Below are 20100 nucleotides of genomic sequence, written 5' to 3'. Positions count from 1 at the left end.
TAGATGCAACATCAGTAATACCGCTAGAAATGCAAACTTGACAGACTAACGTATTCAGAACACTGTCTGAAAAGCTTCGATAACCATGCATTTGAAGTTGGCTACGTCAAAAACTCTCCGTCCCTTATTGTCACAGTCTGAGGGCTTCGTGGGAGTATTATATGTACATAGTTGTTCGCTGGTTTATAAGACAAATGTCACATCCGCTTCCTGCTAAACACAATTATTTACAATACAACTTATTAGAATCTCTTTTGCTAACCTACAACTGGACTCTAAGTGTGATTAATCATCAAAACGCCTCTTTGTTGCTACAACCAATGGCTACGGCACTACGGTGAATTTTCCCGCCGCCATATTCGTTACCCAGAATCCTGCTATTCGGCAGACGACAAACGTTTGCGAGGAACACTTTTTTGTCTAAATGTTGTGTGTGATAGTGGACTGATGGCGATATTTTCCTCAAAGTTTGCTCTTAGCACAAGCAGAAACACATGGACATAGTAGTATTACCATTTCTACGGCATCCAGCTAACGCCCCGATGAATAATGTACAAATTTCCATGACGGTGGGGGTGAACTTTGAGTGACGTTCTACCGACTCAACACACGGGTTGTTCCCGAAGGCCTGATGCGTGCGGTACGGCCGTTTTTTCGTGTATTTTTTTTTCTTGGACACGTCTATATCCATAGCACTCTCCTCAAGCCAAGGATGGAACGAATAGCTGCTGTATAAAATGTGATTAGCGGTAAGATATTCAAGACGAATCTTCTCTCCCGAATTAATGTGCCCCCTGTCCGACAGCACCATCATTGTGCGTGCGGCGGACGGTAGTTTCAAGTTGAAATATTATGGTGTCAGCACGACTAGAGACAAAATCTACCATATATATGATTAGTGCAAAGATAGTACATGATACTGACAGAATAATAGAAAAAAAGGATGGTTTATTGTTCTGCTAGATTGATTTCAGTCAACCATTATCGGAAAAATCCCGAATTTATGTTACCCAACGTTACCAATTCCGACAAGAATATGACAATTTGACGGTTGTCTTTAATTGGTAAAGTAAGACTTTGACACTTTTCTCTCGGCGGTCTGTCGCGGCATCACCTGATTCCCTCCTGAGAATTTTGAACTTTTTTCGTAGTTTTAGAATCGTTTATGAATCGGCAGGGTGTTTTCAAGGAAACGTTTGAATAACCAATAGCACTATTTCCAAAGACGGGGTCGTGGTTTATGAAAGTACTCGTCAATGTGACAATTTGGATCTTTTCATACCATAACATACCACACATACACACACGATTTTAAAGTCAATTGGTGTTTTATTCACAACTATACAAGAAGAATATCACTATCAGGCGACTCGTCACCCATTCCATGGCGTGTGTCGAAATCACAAAACACAAATATCTATTCAAAATTCCTCTCATTTACATCATTTACAGAACACTTACAAATGGCGTCTAAGAATGGTGACATAAGCAGAACAACCATTACATGGTGCATGGCTACAGTCACAATCAGAAAATAGATACAGGAAGCCAGTTACATGCACATCTTGTACTGTATATCACGGAAATCATTGCAATAATGCACACGTATACGTAGTAGAGGGCGATTTACAATGTTAGCAGTCTTCTCAGTTTACTCATCAACAAATCAGTAACTCGTCCTTGTATCTTACAGTGTAACATAACAAATGTATCATCTACAGACAGTTAGCGTACATCTCCATGTTACCACCGTGGAAGTGAGACAAAGAGTTCATGTTGTAGTAGCCGTTGTTTCCCTGAGGTGTGGAGTAGCCGTTGTACATCCCCGTCTGCGGGTAGCTGTTCCCGGTACCGGCGGCTGTGAAGGGAGACGGTCGGTACATGTTGTGAGGTGGCCCGTAGGACGTGCTGTTGGTGGTCGGTTGTGTCTGCGGGGTCGGTCTCTGGTAGAGAGCGGCGGGGTTGGTGTTGGACGGGGCGGAGTAGGACGTGAGGGCGGCCGCTGTGCTGGTGAAGGGGGTGGGTCTGCTGTTGAAGCCGCTAGGTGGCGCAGTGGTGAGGAGCCCTTGCTGGAAGGTGCTGACGTCAACCGGAGACAATCCTTGAGATGGGGAGAGAAACACACGATCAGACATTTGTGTCAATAATGCTTATACGCTACTACGTGACCTTGTTCTCTTCTGGTATTAGATACAGTAATTATCACATGTATATTGAATGTTGTCAATTTGTTTATGCCTAAGGTTTTGAATTGAGAGAGAGAGAGACTTAATGGTGCAAGGGAATGTTGTCAGTTCTGCCTTAGGCTTTGCATTGAGAGAGGGATCCGGAATTTTGCGGTGCAAGCAAGGGAAATTGTTGACTGAAACTACCATCCAAATCCACACATTGCTATGTAGACTGTTTAAAACTTAACAATTAAGAAATAAGCTTTTGGAAATGTTTCGGACTACTTAATGATTCAAAGTACTCGTCAATGCGACAATCTTTATTGACTACTCGCACCACAAGGATGCTTAACGAAACGAAATGACACCACTGACAAACTGCTTTATGATACAATCGATGGACTTAATGTTGTACATGTATGTCTTAGATTTTAATGTAGCAGAATTTTTAAAAGATAATACCATTGAGTTGATAATAAGTGCAATAGGTAATTCCGTTGAGCTTTTTAATAAGTGCAATAGTTTCACAAATGAACGTTGTTTCGCAAATATGTATGTACATTGTATGATGGCGATGTTACAATGGGCGCAATTCAGCCTTCATGTAGTGCTGCTATGTCTGTTGAACAATAAACCATTTTTTATTGATTGATTGAAAGTACGCCAATGGGCGTTTTATTCACAATTGTACAAATTGTATCATCCATTCCTTTGATGCGTGTTAAGAAGTGGAAATCAAATGTTTTTAAACACTTTCATAAAAAAAATACAGTTGAAGCCAGTTAAACGTACACCCTGTACTAAATCATGGTAATCATTGCAATGCGTACTTCTAGTAACGTTAGATGATTGGCTACCCAGACAGGTGAACCACTTCCGACAATACTTACAACAACAAACCCTTTACCTGTCCGACCAAGCTGTAAAGACGCGCTCCGGTTGTTTACACGTTCATTTGTTAACTGTATTGTTTGTTTCTTTTATGTCGGCAGGTCACAATAAGAACAATAGAGGAAGGGAAGTCTTTGATGCGCACTTTAAAAACGCCACGCGCTAAATTCAAACCACACTTCGCTACTGACTCTTGACGACAACACGAGTACGTTCTCTCTCGATCGATTTGTTATCAGTATGACAGGAGAAAGCTTCTCGGGACAGATGAGCGGATCGCCGGACGACAACCTGCCCCTGCACCGCTACGACACCGAGGGAATGCCGCAGGACAACCCGCCTCAGACCGGCAGCTTCCCGCCTGCAGACCACAGCGGACTCGGCACCACGTCTCCCTCGGACAAGGCCCAGTCCGACACCGAGAAGAACACCGAGGCAACCAGTGCCAACCGTCGGCGCAGGAAGCAGAGACCCGCCGGCAAGCCTCCCTACAGCTACGTGGCCCTCATCACCATGGCCATTGTCAACTCCCCTGAGCGGAAAACCACCTTGGCGGGCATCTACAAGTTCATCATGGACCACTTCCCCTACTACCGGGAGGCCGACAAGAAGTGGCAGAACTCCATCCGCCACAACCTGACGCTGAACGACTGTTTCGTCAAGCTGGCCCGGCATCCCAACCGTCCCGGCAAGGGCAGTCTGTGGGCGCTGGATCCCGGGGCAGAGGGCATGTTCGACAACGGCTCCTACCTCAGGAGAAGGAGCAGGTGAGAAATAATCTTCATAATCAACTGCTATGTTGTAATGATTTGGCCTTTCGAAATAATGTCTCTGCGGCGGCTGTGTTTTTGTTTCTAGCATCTAAGTCGACGAACGCTTATCGCAAGTTTCACGTATATTGTAAATCCAACACATGGCGTATGTTAGGTCAGGAATTTGTGGCGGTTGCATTACAATTTTCTGATCGACAGTCATACTAAATGTAATGTTTATTTGTCCAGGTACAAGAGATCGCACCAGACCAGAAACAACCTCCTGCCCGCCGGCTACCCGCACCAGGTCCCCGTGCAGTCCTACCCACCGCCGCCCTACCCCAACATGGCCCCCGTCACCGGCACCACCCCGCTCTTCCTCTCCACGTCCTACCCACAGGCGACCTCGGCCCAGCCCTCGGGACACCTCGGCACGTCGTACCGAGGGTCTCCGTCCAGTACCGGCGTGATGTCGGCCAGTCCGGACAGCTCGTCAACAGACGGCAGCGTGAGTGGAGGGTCATCACCGGGCGGACAGACGTTAGGTAAGGACACGCTACGATTGCTTAAAATTCAATTAATCTAAACTAGTAGTACTTAATGTGTGATCTGCGTTCTTTCTGCGTTTGTCATTTTTTGTGGCTATTATATTTTGATATGGCCATAGCAACTATTTCACGCACTGTTATCCCTGTAAAGTAGAGTAGGGGCGATCTAATCGCTATGCCTCACCCTGCATGTAGTATTGACAAATGTCTGATCGCGTGTTTCTCTCTCTCCATCTTCAGGATTGTCTCCTGTTGACGTCAGCACCTTCCAGCAAGGGCTCCTCACCACTGCGCCACCTAGCGGCTTCAACAGCAGACCCACCCCCTTCACCAGCACAGCGGCCGCCGCCACGTCCTACTCCGCCCCGTCCAGCACCAACCCCGCCGCTCTCTACCAGAGACCGACCCCGCAGACACAACCGATCACCAGCAGCACGTCCTACGGGCCACCTCACAACATGTACCGACCGCCTCCCTTCACAGCAGCCGGTACCGGGAACAGCTACCCGCAGACGGGGATGTACAACGGCTACTCCGCGCCTCAGGGAAACAACGGCTACTACAACATGAACTCTCTGTCTCACTTCCACGGTGGTAACATGGAGATGTACGCAAACTGCTTGTAGTTTATACGTTTGCCATATTACACTGTAAGATACGAGGACGAGTTACTGATTTGTTGATGAGGAAACCAAGAAGTCTGCTAACATTGTCAATCGCCCGGCACTACGTACACGCGTGCATCATTGCAATGATTCATGTGATAAAGTACATGGTGTACATGTAACTGGTTTCCTCTGTATTTATTTTCTGATTGTGACTGTAGCCACGCACCATGTCAGCAATCCGTATCAGGCCATTCGTAAATGTTCTGTACCATATGTAAATGAGAGGAATTTTATATAGATATTTGTGTTTTGTGTGAATACGATACGTCAAGGAATGGATGACGAATCGCCTGAAAGGGAAATCCTTCTTGTACAATTGTGAATAAAATATCAATTGAAGAAATCGTGTGTGTGGTGCGGTATGGTATGGTATGGTATGAAAGTTGTATGGTATGTGGTATGGTATGGTATGCAAAACCTTAGGCATACACAAACTGACAACATGCAATATACTCAGTACTGTATCTAATATCAGCTCAGATCAGAACGTCACACATTGAGAGGCCAAAGTCGAACTTGACCTTCGTTTTGCTAACACGTACCCTCTTACCAAATATCATCACAATCCATTAAGAGGTTATGTTTAATACCAATATCTGGAAACACAGACAAGCAGACAGACCCAAAACAAAATTTTCACATTTAATGGTGAATGGTAACAAAAAAGGCATGTCTTAAGCTTCAAGTACCAGTGTGGTGTTATAACCCGTAAAACTATTTTGGCGTGGAAATCATTGCCACCAAGTACATCCTTATTAGATGTTTTTATCAAACGGAACATTTCCTTAAAAGCACCGACCGATTCTGATCATGAAATGGGTTTAATACAAGGGAGAAAGTAAATTGGTTCTCATATGGGATGATCGAGTGTTGCCACATATATCATTTAAAGAGCATTTCACTACAGAAACGGGTATTATTTTCTGACATATTATTTTTTCCGGATACAAATGTACCCGACTTTCGGCTAAATTACCACATCTGTCTCCATTTTCTTAATCCATGTAAATATATTCATAACCTCCCTCTTCACTTACATTTGAGGAAAGAAGAAATTAGGCATATTTTTAGCACGTGTTGTCTACTATTCTAATAGTATGCCAAGGGTAGTCCGCTATGCAGGGTCCGTTGGTCGCCTATTGACCTTCCCTGTATAGCGGACTACCCTTGGCATACTATTCACTCTATTTGGCCGATTTCTACTACTGTATTTTCCCAGCAATCGGCGGAGACTGCTAGAGGCTATCCGAGGCCTACTGTTTCAAGAAAGGTTCCCTGCCCATCATACTAAGTGGAGGGAGCTGAAAAGTGGTTCAAAACCAGTGTGTGAATGTATGTGCTGGACGGAGCTACATGGTCCTGTCCTTGGTGCTGATATCTAGTCATGAACTTTGTCAGTGCTTTTCGCTGTGTTATCATAATCACATTACTGGGCGTCGCGTAGCAAAATAGATTGTTCTTTTTCTGAGCTGGTATGATTAGATACTTAGTAACAACCTAACCAATTATCGTCCAATTTATTCAAAACGTCAAAACCGCGCGGACAGTGCCTAATGTGACACCCATGGGTAGGAATATCAGCTCTTCCAAAAAGAAAAATGCTTGGCCTGTAAGTTTTCTCCGCCTGTTTAACGCCGTGCGAGCATGTATTTATACTGAGGTCTATGATGAAGAAATGTGATAGGGTTATCCATTATCGTCCACTTCCAGCGCTATACTTGAAGAATATAGAACAAGAAAAATGCACATTAACTGTCCAAAGTAGTCTATAGACAAATGATAGTAAAGTCACTCTGTTTGTCCCGCTGCTTTCTTGGCGCGATTGAAGAAAATAATGTTGAGCGGTCAGTTTCAACCATACTGGGCGGCACGTAAAGAACACGTGATAAACGCATGACGATAATCTTTTGATGCGTGAAAATGTAGCGTTGGTAAGGGGGGTCATTGGGTTGTATCAAACCTTCCTAAAACTAGGAAGAGTTTCAAATATCGAATAGTTTGAGTATCAAAAATGGCTTAACGTCAGCTGCTTTTAAAAGATACTAGCTATCGTGTAAGTTGGAAAAACATGATGAAGTACGCGGTGCCAAATAACGTATGAAATACGCATGCAATGCATGGCGCTTCAGGGAAACTTCCTGTTACTAGTTCAGGAGTTGATTCTGTTATGTCACTGGACGTAAACCATGTCGCTGGACGTAAACCTGTTTTATAGTTTTGTATAAATGAGAGTCATGACTAAGGACCATATTTCTACCGTTCTTTATTGCTTATGAGAACAGACTTTGGTAAAATACACCTCAACATTTGGACATGACCCAAACTGGACGATAACTGGTAGCGCACGATAACTGGTAAAATTACGTGAGTCGGTGCGTCCACCAGATATATTTGTATCTGTATGACCGCCCTTCAGTGTAACACACCAGCTTCTCAGGTACACGGCAGGGCAGCATCTGATTATAGTACACTGAATGACCTGTCACACACAACTTTTGTACATCTAGCTGCTAGCGTTATTCAAAACTATCTACTAGTAATAAGGATAACCCTTCAGTACAAAATGTACTAGTCTTGGTTGCAACGAGTTCGGCAGTGTTGGCAAGACGAATGTCAATGATGATTTTTGGCCCACTGGTGTGTGACCGCTGTGTGACCTTGTTCTCTTCTGGTATTAGATACAGTAATTATCACATGTATATTGAATGTTGTCAGTTTGTTTATGCCTAAAGTTTTGAATTGAGAGAGAGAGACTTAATGGTGCAAGGGAAAGTTGTCAGTTCTGCATTAGGCTTTGCATTGAGAGAGGCTAGGGATCCGGAATTCACGGTGCAAGCAAGGGAAATTGTTGACTGAAACTACCACCCAAATCCACACATTGCGATGTAGACTATTTAAAACTCTACAATTAAGAAATAAGCTTTTGGAAATGTTTCGGACTACTTTATGATTCAAAGTACTCGTCAATGCGACACTCTTTATTGACTACTCGCACCACAAGGATGCTTAACGAAACGAAATGACACCACTGACAAATTGCTTTATATTACAATCAATGGACTTAATGTTGTACATGTATGTCTTAGATTTTAATGTAGCAGAATTCTTAAAAGCTAATACCATTGAGTTGATAATAAGTGCAATAGGTAATTCCGTTGAGCTTTGTAAAAAGTGCAATAGTTTCACAAAGGAACGTTGTTTCACAAATATGTATGTACATTGTATGATGGCGATGTTACAATGGGCGCAATTCAGCTTACATGTAGTGCTGCTATGTCTGTTGGACAATAAACCATTTTTGATTGATTGATTGAAAGTAATGGGCGTTTTATTCACATTGTACAATATTCATCATCCATTCCTTTGATGCGTGTTAAGAAGTGGAAATCAAATGTTTTTAAACACTTTCATTAAAAAAATACAGTGGAAGCCAGTTAAACGTACACCCTGTACTAAATCATGGTAATCATTGCAATGCGTACTTCTAGTAACGTTAGATGATTGGCTACCCAGACAGGTGAACCACTTCCGACAATACTTACAACAACAAACCCTTTACCTGTCCGACCAAGCTGTAAAGATGCGCTCCGATTGTTTACACGTTCATTCATTACCTGTATTGTTTGTTTCTTTTATGTCGGCATGTCACAATAAGAACAATAGAGGAAGGGAAGTCTTTGATGCGCACTTTAAAAACGCCACGCGCTAAATTCAAACCACACTTCGCTACTGACTCTTGACGACAACACGAGCACGTTCTCTCTCGATCGATTTGTTATCAGTGTGACAGGAGAAAGCTTCTCGGGACCGATGAGCGGATTACCGAACGACACTCTGCACCGCTACGACACAGAGGGCATGCCGCAGGACAACCCGCCTCAGACCGGCAGCTTCCCGCCTGCAGACCACAGCGGACTCGGCACCACGTCTCCCTCGGACAAGGCCCAGTCCGACACCGAGAAGAACACCGAGGCAACCAGTGCCAACCGTCGGCGCAGGAAGCAGAGACCCGCCGGCAAGCCTCCCTACAGCTACGTGGCCCTCATCACCATGGCCATTGTCAACTCCCCTGAGCGGAAAACCACCTTGGCGGGCATCTACAAGTTCATCATGGACCACTTCCCCTACTACCGGGAGGCCGACAAGAAGTGGCAGAACTCCATCCGCCACAACCTGACGCTGAACGACTGTTTTGTCAAGCTGGCCCGGCATCCCAACCGTCCCGGCAAGGGCAGTCTGTGGGCGCTGGATCCCGGGGCAGAGGGCATGTTCGACAACGGCTCCTACCTCAGGAGAAGGAGCAGGTGAGAAAGAATCCTTAAAACAACTGTTATGACTTATGTTGTAATGGGTTTGGTTTGGCCTTGCGACAGCATCTGTGTTTATGTATTGTAAATCCAATACAGTTTATACTAGGAATTTGTGGCGGTTGCGTTACGATTTTCTGATCTGTCATACTAAATGCAATGTTTATTTGCCCAGGTACAAGAAATCGCACCAGACCAGAAACAACCTCCTGCCCACCGGCTACCCGCCCCAGGTCCCCGTGCAGTCCTACCCACCGCCGCCCTACCCCAACATGGCCCCCGTCACCGGCACCACCCCGCTCTTCCTCTCCACGTCCTACCCACAGACGACCTCGGCCCAACCCTCGGGGCACCTCGGCACGTCGTACCGAGGGTCTCCGTCCAGTACCGGCGTGATGTCGGCCAGTCCGGACAGCTCGTCAACAGACGGCAGCGTGAGTGGAGGGTCATCACCGGGCGGACAGACGATAGGTAAGGACACACTCCGATTGCTTTTCATCAAAATAACTTTGTGATTTTTTTGGCTATATCATTTTTTGTTTCCATTATTCTGACATGATCATAGTAACTATTTTCGGTACAGATTCAATAAACTTCCTGTATAGAAGTAGAGGAGGGATCTAATCGCTATGTCTCACTGCATGTTATAGCAGCGTATAAGCATTATTGACACAAATGGCTGATCGTGTGTTTCTCTATCTCCATCTTCAGGATTGTCTCCGGTTGACGTCAGCACCTTCCAGCAAGGGCTCCTCACCACTGCGCCACCTAGCGGCTTCAACAGCAGACCCACCCCCTTCACCAGCACAGCGGCCGCCGGCACGTCCTACTCCGCCCCGTCCAACACCAACCTCGCCGCTCTCTACCAGAGACCGACCCCGCAGACACAACCGATCACCAGCAGCACGTCCTACGGGCCGCCTCACAACATGTACCGACCGTCTCCCTTCACAGCCGCCGGTACCGGGAACAGCTACCCGCAGACGGGGATGTACAACGGCTACTCCGCGCCTCAGGGAAACAACGGCTACTACAACATGAACTCTCTGTCGCATTTCCACGGTGGTAACATGGAGATGTACGCCAACTGTCTGTAGATGGTACATTTGTCATATTACACTGTTAGATATGGAGTCGAGTTGCTGATTTGTAGATGAGTAGATTGTAATGTGTAGAAGTCTGTTAACAGTGTAGACACATGAGTGCGCATTGTTGCAATGATTCCTATGATATAGTACAGTGTGTTCATCTAACTGGATATTTTCTGATTGTGACTATAGCCACACACCATGTAATGCTTATGTCAGCATTCCTAGACACCTTTTGTAAATGGTCTGTAAATGATGTAAATGAGAGGAAGTTTATATAGATATTTGTGTTTTGTGAAGTTGTTTTCCCCTTCTTAACACGTCAAAGGAATGGGTGATCACTGAATATTTTTTCCTGTACAATTGTGAATAAAACACCAATTGACGAACGTTGAAACGTTGTGTGTGTAGTATGCTACGGTATGGTATGGTATGAAAAGATCCAAATTGTCACATTGCATATTGATGAGTACTTTTATAGTATTCCGATTTTCCAATACCTTATTTCTGGATGGTAAAGTTTCTACACAGTCTACATCGTAAAGTGTGGAGTTGGGTGGTAGTTTCAGTCAACAATTTCCCTCGCTTGCACCGTTAACCACCAATATACTAAGTACATTTGTATTGTATCAAATACTAGCTCAGAAGAGAACGAGGTCACACGCAAGGGGGCCCAAAATTGACCCTGACATTCGTCTTGCCAACACCTGCCTCATACCAAATATCATCACAATCCACAAAATACATGGACACGTGGACATACAGACAGGCCCAAATCAAGACCACTTTTCACGGAGGTAACAACAAAAAAATCCAGAGAATTTTATAATCAAGTTTATTCAATTCAAAACAAATCGTACAAAGGCAGGGATTAGCTAACGCCTCCCTGAATTGTGTTCCGATTTTTACAAGTGTTCATTTTCAAATCAGTACAGTTTCATATAAAATATACCGTTTACAATTACACATTCATATCAAAACCAAAACGGGCCAGCCGTGGGTCAGGCATTTTCATTATAGAGTCTTATGGCGCAGTACAGGAATGACTTGTTTAGTCGCTGAGTCCTGGCTGATGGCAGCGTGTAAGTGTTTCTGTTTCTCAGCTGTCTGCCTGTAGCAGTCGAACGTTGGAGGGGAACAAGGTCATGGAGAGGGTGCTCAGGCGACAGCATAGCCTTGAAGAGTTTTAGTGCTGCTGACTCTCTCCTTTCCTTCAAGGTTGGTAAGCTTGGAACAGCTCGCCTGCCCCCACAGGAGATAATACGTAATGCACGTTTCTGGACACGTTCCATGCTGGCCGACAGTTCTTCGTTGCAGCCTACTAGCAGGACGTGCCCGTACTCAAGGACGGGGCGGATAAGGGACAGATACACCTGAACCAGATCGGCTACACACATGCCTTGCTTACACAGTAATCTCAAATAGTGCAGCCTGCTTGAGGCTTTTGAAACAGTAGACTTCACGTGATCCTGGAAGGACAGTTTACTGTCAAAGGTAAAGTCGAGGCCCTTCGCTGTTCTTGTGACTGGAACAGGTTCGCCTCCCAGAGACAACGATGGTAACGCAGGAATGTTTCTTTTGAAACAAATCAGCAGCGCCTGACTCTTCTTGCCATTCAACAACATGTCATTGTGATGTGCCCAGATATCAAGCTGAGTCGCTTCTACTGGCATAGGGTTCACTGTAGTGCCATTCTCCGAGGGGATTGACCTAGACAGACTCACGTCGTCGGCGTACCCCACATCTAAGGTATCCCTGTAGACCGTGGTACGAGAACTCATGAATAACAGGAATAGATAGGGTGATAGCACCCCTCCTTGGGGTACCCCGGATGTGAGTAGTCTCCAACCGCTGAACTCGCCATTTACAGAAACCCTCTGTAAATGGCGTTCATATAGTTTAAAACAATGTTTGCAGCTAGAGTAAAGGTTAGATGTGACATATCGCTCAGTGTAATATAACCAGCCGCTGACGGACCGAAAGGTGGTTATACCGGCCATATATATACATGTATGGCTGATGGACACACCGACTACTAGATATCTAATTATACTAGCCCTGAAAAAAAATCTGTTTTTACGTTACGCAACACCCGATAATGTAATTATGATAACACAGCTGAAAGAACTGACAAAGTTCACGACGGGATATCAGCACCAAGGACAGGGCAATGTGCTCCGTCTAGCACATACAGGCACACACTGGTTTTGGACACTTTCCCGTTCCCTCCACTAAGGCCATGTTGATTTGATTATATGAAAGACATCCTCCGGGAACCGCAAAACTGATGCGAACAAAAAAAGTTGCGTTCAACATGTTAACATGAAATCTACGTGGCCAGGTCATCTTCTCCGTTTACTTTGGAATCGACTTTGGCATTCTACGACATTAGTATCCGGTTTCCGAAATATTTTTTTTGCAATTCACGGCATCATTTTGCAGCTGCTATGTACGATTTACAGTATGGCCAAAACCTTTTTTTTGGAAATGGACGAAAATTTAGGTGCGCACGGATGTCATTCATATAATCAAATCAACATGACCTTAGTATGACGGGCAAAGAACCTTTCTCTGGCGATTAGGCCTGGCTACATTTTGTGGATGGCATCCTCTGCACAACTATAGATTGAATAGAAGGGAACAGGCGCAAAAATACATGATTTCTCATTGTCTCAAATATGAGTAATAAGGTTTTGAAGACAGTTAACTAGTAACCTGATATGATAAACATATAAGTCATTTGCCTTCATTCTTTTATCAGGAGGTAGTTTGTATTGTTACAGAAGACGGTTATTACGAAAATTCAGCTCATCAAACGGCTCCCCTCGGCGTCCAAGATTATATTGCACTGTTAAGTAAACCGCACACATGGCAGCATTTTGAAAATAAGGAAAATTGTATCTGTTGACGTACTTAACGTGGCAGCACTTCAAAAAGTGACAATTTATATGGAATGCACCGCTTCCTTCGATAAAAGTACCAAAATCTCTGTATACCAATACGGGATACTCTTCAAACTTTTTTTGTGTACCCTCCTAAATGTGTGATAGTCAAGTTGACTGCTTTCGTTAAGCTGATCCCGAGAAACTGTGGCCTGAAGTACATAGAAGCGGGTCTGTATGGCGGTAACGTTACATGGATTTAGAAAAAGATTATTGGCGAAAAGACAGCTGAGGTAATTTAGCCAAAAGTCTAGTACTCGGTATTCGGAAAAAATACAATCTGTCAGAAAATAATAACCGCTTCTGTAATACCTGTAATGGCGTGCTCTTTTAAGGATATATGTGACATCATCCGATAATCCCATGAGAACCCTAGATTTTCTCCCTATATTTAAAAAGGAAATGTTTCGTTTGAGTAACCAATAACACTATTATTACTACATGTTCCGAAGACGATCGATCGGACAGTTTAGATGGTTCGTGTGCGATCTTTATATTTCATAAGAAAGAATTGAAAACGTAACCACACAATTGTAGACACAATAAAATAAACATTTATTTACACTCTGTGCATTTACAACGTCACATAGATTTAAATTGGTGACAAGCTTACAACGGACAAGCCTAAATCGGGCAAAATCAGGTAAGAAAATGGGAAGCTCGATGTTACAATGTCAGTACATTTTCCATTACACAACAACGTTAGATCTTTCGTGTGCACATGGACATACACAAAAATACATTTTGTAGTTCAAAGACTACAATCCCGCAATGTATCGTGATGTGCATAGAATTTGCCAACATTTAGGCTGAACGATTTTCGAATTTCACACAACATTGCAGTTTGTTCATTAGCATCTATAGTGATGTGCTGTTACTGACAAATCATCTACAGACAGTTAGCGTACATCTCCATGTTACCACCGTGGAAGTGAGACAGAGAGTTCATGTTGTAGTAGCCGTTGTTTCCCTGAGGCGCGGAGTAGCCGTTGTACATCCCCGTCTGCGGGTAGCTGTTCCCGGTACCGGCGGCTGTGAAGGGAGACGGTCGGTACATGTTGTGAGGCGGCCCGTAGGACGTGCTGTTGGTGATCGGTTGTGTCTGCGGGGTCGGTCTCTGGTAGAGAGCGGCGGGGTTGGTGTTGGACGGGGCGGAGTAGGACGTGGCGGCGGCCGCTGTGCTGGTGAAGGGGGTGGGTCTGTTGTTGAAGCCGCTAGGTGGCGCAGTGGTGAGGAGGCTTTGCTGGAAGGTACTGACGTCAACCGGAGACAATCCTGAAGATGGAGAGAGAGAAACACGCGATCACTTGTGTCAATAATACTTATACTTTGATATTGCGCGATCACTTGTGTCAATAATACTTATACTTTGATATTGCGCACACAATAAGACATAGCGATTAGATCCATTCTATTCTTCTATACAGGGTGTGGGAAAAACTATGGTTACCCGAGCAGCTTTTTCAGAATGATAAGACAGAGATAACACAGATCACAAATACATGTACATCAAGTACTGATAGTTTTGATGATTAGCGATCCTTACCTAACGTCTGTCCGCCCGGTGATGACCCTCCACTCACGCTGCCGTCTGTTGACGAGCTGTCCGGACTGGCCGACATCACGCCGGTACTGGACGGAGACCCTCGGTACGACGTGCCGAGGTGTCCCGAGGGCTGGGTCGAGGTCGTCTGTGGGTAGGACGTGGAGAGGAAGAGCGGGGTGGTGCCGGTGACGGGGGCCATGTTGGGGTAGGGCGGCGGTGGGTAGGACTGCACGGGGACCTGGGGCGGGTAGCCGGCGGGCAGGAGGTTGTTTCTGGTCTGGTGCGATCTCTTGTACCTGGATAAACAAGCGAACATTGTATTTAGTATGACTGAAAATCGTGATTCAACCGCCACAAATGCCTAACATACACAATGTACAATACACGTAAAACTTGCGATAAACGTTCGTCGACCTAGATGCTAGAAAAAAAACCCTACAGATGTTGTCGCAGAGACATAATTTAGCAAGGCCAAGGCACATTACAGCATGTGCAGTTGATACAGTGAGATTAAATTTTTTTCTCACCTGCTCCTTCTCCTGAGGTAGGAGCCGTTGTCGAACATGCCCTCTGCCCCGGGATCCAGCGCCCACAGACTGCCCTTGCCGGGACGGTTGGGATGCCGGGCCAGCTTGACGAAACAGTCGTTCAGCGTCAGGTTGTGGCGGATGGAGTTCTGCCACTTCTTGTCGGCCTCCCGGTAGTAGGGGAAGTGGTCCATGATGAACTTGTAGATGCCCGCCAAGGTGGTTTTCCGCTCAGGGGAGTTGACGATGGCCATGGTGATGAGGGCCACGTAGCTGTAGGGAGGCTTGCCGGCGGGTCTCTGCTTCCTGCGCCGACGGTTGGCACTGGTTGCCTCGGTGTCCTTCTCGGTGTCGGACTGGGCCTTGTCCGAGGGAGACGTGGTGCCGAGTCCGCTGTGGTCTACAGGCGGGAAGCTGCCGGTCTGAGGCGGGTTGTCCTGCGGCATGCCCTCGGTGTCGTGGCGGTGCAGGTTGTCGTCCGGCGATCCGCTCATCTGTCCCGAGAAGCTTTCTCCTGTCATACTGATAACAAATCGATATAGAGAGAACGTACTCGTGTTGTCGTCAAGAGTCAGTAGCGAACTGTGGTTTGAATTTAGCGCGTGGCGTTTTAAAGTGGGCATCAAAGACTTCCCTTCCTCTATTGTTCCTATTGTGACATGCCGACATAAAAGAAACAAACAATACCGGTAATAAATGAACGTGTAAACAATCGGAGCGCATCTTTACAGCTTGGTCGGACAGGTAAAGGGTTTGTTGTTGTTGTTATTGTCGGAAGTGATTCACCTGTCTGGATAGGCAATCATCAGTGAACATGTACACCCTCTGCCTCGAGTGCGCATTGTTGCAATGATTCCCATGATATAGTACAGGGTGTACGTTTTGTTGCAATGGTTCCGATGATATAGTACAGTGCGCACGTTTAACTGGCTTCCATTGTATTTTTGTCTGATAGTGATTGTAGCCACGCCCCATGTAATGGTTGTTCTGCTTTTGCCAGCAATCCGTATCACCCACTTTCATCTTAGACGCCATTTTTAAGTTCTCTGTATGATATGATGTTAATGAGAGGAAGTTTATATACATTTTTGTGTTTTAAAACGTTTAATTTCCACTTCTTAGCTCTTACATTGCGTCAAAGGAATGGATAATGAATATTGTACAATTGTGAATAAAACGCTCATTGACGTACCTTGAAGTCGTGTGTGTGCTATGGGATTTAGTCACATTGACGAGTACTTTCATAAAGTAGTCCGAAATATTTTAATAGCTTATTTCTAGATGGCAAAGTGTTGAAAAAGCCTATACCGCAAAGTGTGGAGTAAGGTGGTAGTTTCAGTTAAGAATTTCCTATGCTTGCATAATTAATTCCCTCTCTCAAGGCAGAAACAAACTGACAACATTCAATATACATGTACTAATATAAGTTGTGCATCTAATACCAGAAGAGAACAAGGTCACACAGCGGTCACACACCAGTGGGCCCAAAATCGACATTGACATTCGTCTTGCCAACACTGGAACTAGTTGCAACCAAGTACATTTTGTACTGAAGGATTATACTTATTAGATAGTTTTGAATAACGCCTGCATCTAGATGTACAAAAGTTGTGTGTGATAGGTCATTCAGTGTACTATAGCCAGCTGCTGCCCTGCCGTGTGCCTGAGAAGCTGGTGTGTTACACCGAAGGGCGGTCATACAGATACATCTGGTGGACGCACCGACTAACGTAACTCTACTAGTTATCGTGCTCTACCAGTTATCATCCACTTTGGGTCATGTCCACATGTCGAGGTGTATTTTGCCAAAGCTAGTTCTCATGAGCAATAAAAAACGGCAGAAATATAGTCCTTAGTCATGACTCTCCTTTAAACAAAACAATAAAATAGGTTTAAGTCAGCGACAGAACAGAATGAACTTTTGAACCAGTAACAAGTTGCACGGAAGCGACATGCATGACGTGCCTCATACGTAATTTGACACCGCGTACTTCATGTTTTTCTAACTTACACGATAGCTAGTATATTTCAAAAGCAGCTGGCGTTAAGCCAAACTATCTATGGCGATTCGATATTTGAAACTCTTCCTAGTTTTAGGAAGGTTTGACACAACCCACATTTTCACGCGTCAAAACATTAGTCATGCGTTTATCACCCGTACTTCACGTGCCGCCCAGCATGGTTGAAATTGACCGCCCAACATTATTTTCTTCCATCGCATCACGCAAGCGGTCGGACAAACAGAAAGACTTTGATATAATTTGTCTGTAGACAGTTAATGTGCATTTTTTTCAGTTTTATGTTCTTCAAGTATAGCACTAGAAGGACAAAGACTGAAGTGGACGATAATGGGTAACCCTATCAGAATTCGTCACCATAGACCTCGGTATAAATACATGCTCGCACGGCGTTAAACAGGCCGAGAAAACTTACAGACCAAGCATTTTAAAATGTCTTTTTAGAACAGCTGATATGTCTGCCCATGTGTGTAACATCAGGCTCTGTCCGCGCGGTTTTAAGATAGATGACGTTTTGAATAAATTGGGCGATATATAGCGTTTGTACCCCGACTTGTTGCGTATGTACCCCGACCTATAGCGTGGTGTACTCCGACGTGTAGCGTAAGTACCCTGACCTGTAGCGTATGTACCCCGACCTTTAGCGTATGTACCCCGACTTGTAGCGTATGTACCCCGACTTGTAGCGTATGTACCCCGACTTGTAGCGTATGTACCCCGACTTGTAGCGTATGTACCCCGACTTGTAGCGTATGTACCCCGACTTGTAGCGTATGTACCCCGACTTGTAGCGTATGTACCCTGACTTGTAGCATATGTAGCCCGACTTGTAGCGTATTTACTCCGACCTGTAGAGTATGTACCCCGACCTGTAGCGTATGTACCCCGACCTGTAGCGTATGTAGCCCGACTTGTAGCGTATGTACCCCGACTTGTAGCGTATGTACCCCGACTTGTAGCGTATGTACCCCGACATGTAGCGTATGTACCCCGAACTGTAGCGTATGCACCCCGACTTGTAGCGTTTGTACCCCGACTTGTAGCGTATGTACCCCGACCTGTAGCGTATGTACCCCGACTTGTAGCGTATGTACACCGACTTGTAGCGTATGTACCCCGACTTGTAGCGTATGTACCCCGACCTGTAGCGTATGTACCCCGACCTATAGCGTAGTGTACTCCGACGTGTAGCGTAAGTACCCTGACCTGTAGCGTATGTACCCCGACCTTTAGCGTATGTACCCCGACTTGTAGCGTATGTACCCCGACCTGTAGCGTATGTACCCCGACTTGTAGCGTATGTACCCCGACTTGTAGCGTATGTACCCCGACTTGTAGCGTATGTACCCCGACGTGTAGCGTATGTACCCTGACTTGTAGCATATGTAGCCCGACTTGTAGCGTATGTACCCCGACTTGTAGCGTATGTACCCCGACATGTAGCGTATGTACCCCAACTGTAGCGTATGCACCCCGACTTGTAGCGTATGTACCCCGACTTGTAGCGTATGTACCCCGACTTGTAGCGTATATACCCCGACTTGTAGCGTATGTACACCGACCTGCAGCGTATGTACCCCGACTTGTAGCGTATGTACCCCGACTTGTAGCGTATGTACCCCGACTTGTAGCGTATGTACCCCGACCTGTATCGTATGTACCCCGACTTGTAGCGTATGTACCCCGACTTGTAGCGTATGTACCCCGACTTGTAGCGTATGTACCCCGACTTGTAGCGTATGTACCCCGACTTGTAGCGTATGTACCCCGACTTATAGTAATTTCTTTAAGGATTCAAAAGTTGCCAAAAGACATACATCACTCACCCCATCCCACCAGGTAAAATCTCAGCATGGGCCTGTGCACTGACATGGTAAGGTTGTTACTAAGTATCTAATCATAGCAGCTCAGAAAAATAACAATCTAGTTCGTTACCCGACGCCCAGTAATGCCATTATGATAACACAGCGGAAAGAACTGACAAAGGTCATGACGAGATATCAGCACCAAGGACAGGGCCATGTGCTCCGTCCAGCACATACAGACACACACTGGTTTTGGACCACTTCCCCGTTCCCTCCACATTAGTATCATGGGCAGAGAACCTTTCTTGAAAAAGTAGGCATTGGAGACTAGATTTTGTGGATGACAAATTAAGGAAAATTGTATCTGTTGACGTACTTAACGTGGCAGCACTTCAAAAAGGGACAATTTATATGGAATACACCGCCTCCATAGATAAAATTACAAAAGTACAAAAATCGCTGTATACCAATACAGGATACTCTTGAAACGTTTTTGTGTACCTTCCTGAAACGTGATAGCCACTCGACTGCTTTCGTTAAGCTTATCATGTCTACCGTTAGCGAGAAATTGTGCCTGAATTTGGCCATGCAAGTTACATAGAAGCTGGTCCGTATCGATGCATGTAAATGGATGTAGAAAAAGTCTATTGTCGAAAAGACAGCTGGCGTAATTATGTATTTGTATAATTCAGCCAAAAGTCGATGAATTTGTATGTCGGTGTCGTAGCGGTGCAGGTTATCGTCCGGCGATCCGCTCATCTGTCCCGAGAAGCTTTCTCCTGTCATACTGATAACAAATCGATCGAGAGAGAACGTGCTCGTGTTGTCGTCAAGAGTCAG

At 45.2% G+C, this 20100-nt stretch overlaps 3 protein-coding genes across 4 annotated transcripts; 2 read left to right on the top strand and 1 right to left on the bottom strand.

Moving 5' to 3' along the window:
• Window positions 1-1309: 1309 nt before the first annotated feature.
• On the bottom strand, window positions 1310-16033 carry LOC136443428 (forkhead box protein E4-like). 2 transcript variants are annotated; one of them, XM_066440653.1, is made up of 3 exons: window positions 15438-16033; window positions 14911-15206; window positions 1310-2101 (listed from the first exon to the last, which is right to left on the bottom strand). In XM_066440653.1, the coding sequence occupies exons 1-3, from the start codon at window positions 15956-15958 to the stop codon at window positions 1716-1718; spliced, it is 1203 nt and encodes a 400-aa protein (XP_066296750.1). In that variant the 5' UTR covers window positions 15959-16033; the 3' UTR covers window positions 1310-1715. The 2 variants fall into 2 exon arrangements, with proteins under 2 accessions (XP_066296750.1, XP_066296751.1); XM_066440654.1 differs by lacking the exon at window positions 1310-2101 and adding an exon at window positions 14169-14639 and having other exon boundaries at window positions 15438-16029.
• On the top strand, window positions 3220-4990 carry LOC136443670 (forkhead box protein E4-like). The gene is made up of 3 exons (XM_066440991.1): window positions 3220-3826; window positions 4061-4356; window positions 4600-4990. Exons 1-3 carry the CDS (start codon window positions 3300-3302, stop codon window positions 4983-4985), a joined length of 1209 nt encoding a protein of 402 aa, XP_066297088.1. The 5' UTR covers window positions 3220-3299; the 3' UTR covers window positions 4986-4990.
• LOC136443725 (forkhead box protein E1-like) lies at window positions 8654-10448 on the top strand. Its single transcript, XM_066441073.1, has 3 exons — window positions 8654-9331; window positions 9510-9805; window positions 10046-10448. Exons 1-3 carry the CDS (start codon window positions 8838-8840, stop codon window positions 10429-10431), a joined length of 1176 nt encoding a protein of 391 aa, XP_066297170.1. The 5' UTR covers window positions 8654-8837; the 3' UTR covers window positions 10432-10448.
• Window positions 16034-20100: the final 4067 nt, after the last annotated feature.

The sequence above is a fragment of the Branchiostoma lanceolatum genome, chromosome 10 (assembly GCF_035083965.1).
Source record: "Branchiostoma lanceolatum isolate klBraLanc5 chromosome 10, klBraLanc5.hap2, whole genome shotgun sequence".
NCBI classification, from domain to species: Eukaryota; Metazoa; Chordata; class Leptocardii; order Amphioxiformes; family Branchiostomatidae; genus Branchiostoma; species Branchiostoma lanceolatum.
This window is presented reverse-complemented; position numbering and strand designations above follow the sequence as displayed.

What these genes read in the sequence shown, in the direction of transcription:
- LOC136443670 (XM_066440991.1), top strand. Translation starts at nt 3,300, where the DNA reads ATGACAGGAGAAAGCTTCTCGGGACAGATGAGCGGATCGCCGGACGAC. An exon ending in TACCTCAGGAGAAGGAGCAG is followed by an intron (nt 3,827 to 4,060) that starts GTGAGAAATAAT and finishes TTATTTGTCCAG; the next exon opens with GTACAAGAGATCGCACCAGA. An exon ending in ACCGGGCGGACAGACGTTAG is followed by an intron (nt 4,357 to 4,599) that starts GTAAGGACACGC and finishes CTCCATCTTCAG; the next exon opens with GATTGTCTCCTGTTGACGTC.
- LOC136443428 (XM_066440653.1), bottom strand. Translation starts at nt 15,958, where the DNA reads ATGACAGGAGAAAGCTTCTCGGGACAGATGAGCGGATCGCCGGACGAC. An exon ending in TACCTCAGGAGAAGGAGCAG is followed by an intron (nt 15,207 to 15,437) that starts GTGAGAAAAAAA and finishes TTGTTTATCCAG; the next exon opens with GTACAAGAGATCGCACCAGA. An exon ending in ACCGGGCGGACAGACGTTAG is followed by an intron (nt 2,102 to 14,910) that starts GTAAGGATCGCT and finishes CCCCATCTCAAG; the next exon opens with GATTGTCTCCGGTTGACGTC.
- LOC136443725 (XM_066441073.1), top strand. Translation starts at nt 8,838, where the DNA reads ATGAGCGGATTACCGAACGACACTCTGCACCGCTACGACACAGAGGGC. An exon ending in TACCTCAGGAGAAGGAGCAG is followed by an intron (nt 9,332 to 9,509) that starts GTGAGAAAGAAT and finishes TTATTTGCCCAG; the next exon opens with GTACAAGAAATCGCACCAGA. An exon ending in ACCGGGCGGACAGACGATAG is followed by an intron (nt 9,806 to 10,045) that starts GTAAGGACACAC and finishes CTCCATCTTCAG; the next exon opens with GATTGTCTCCGGTTGACGTC.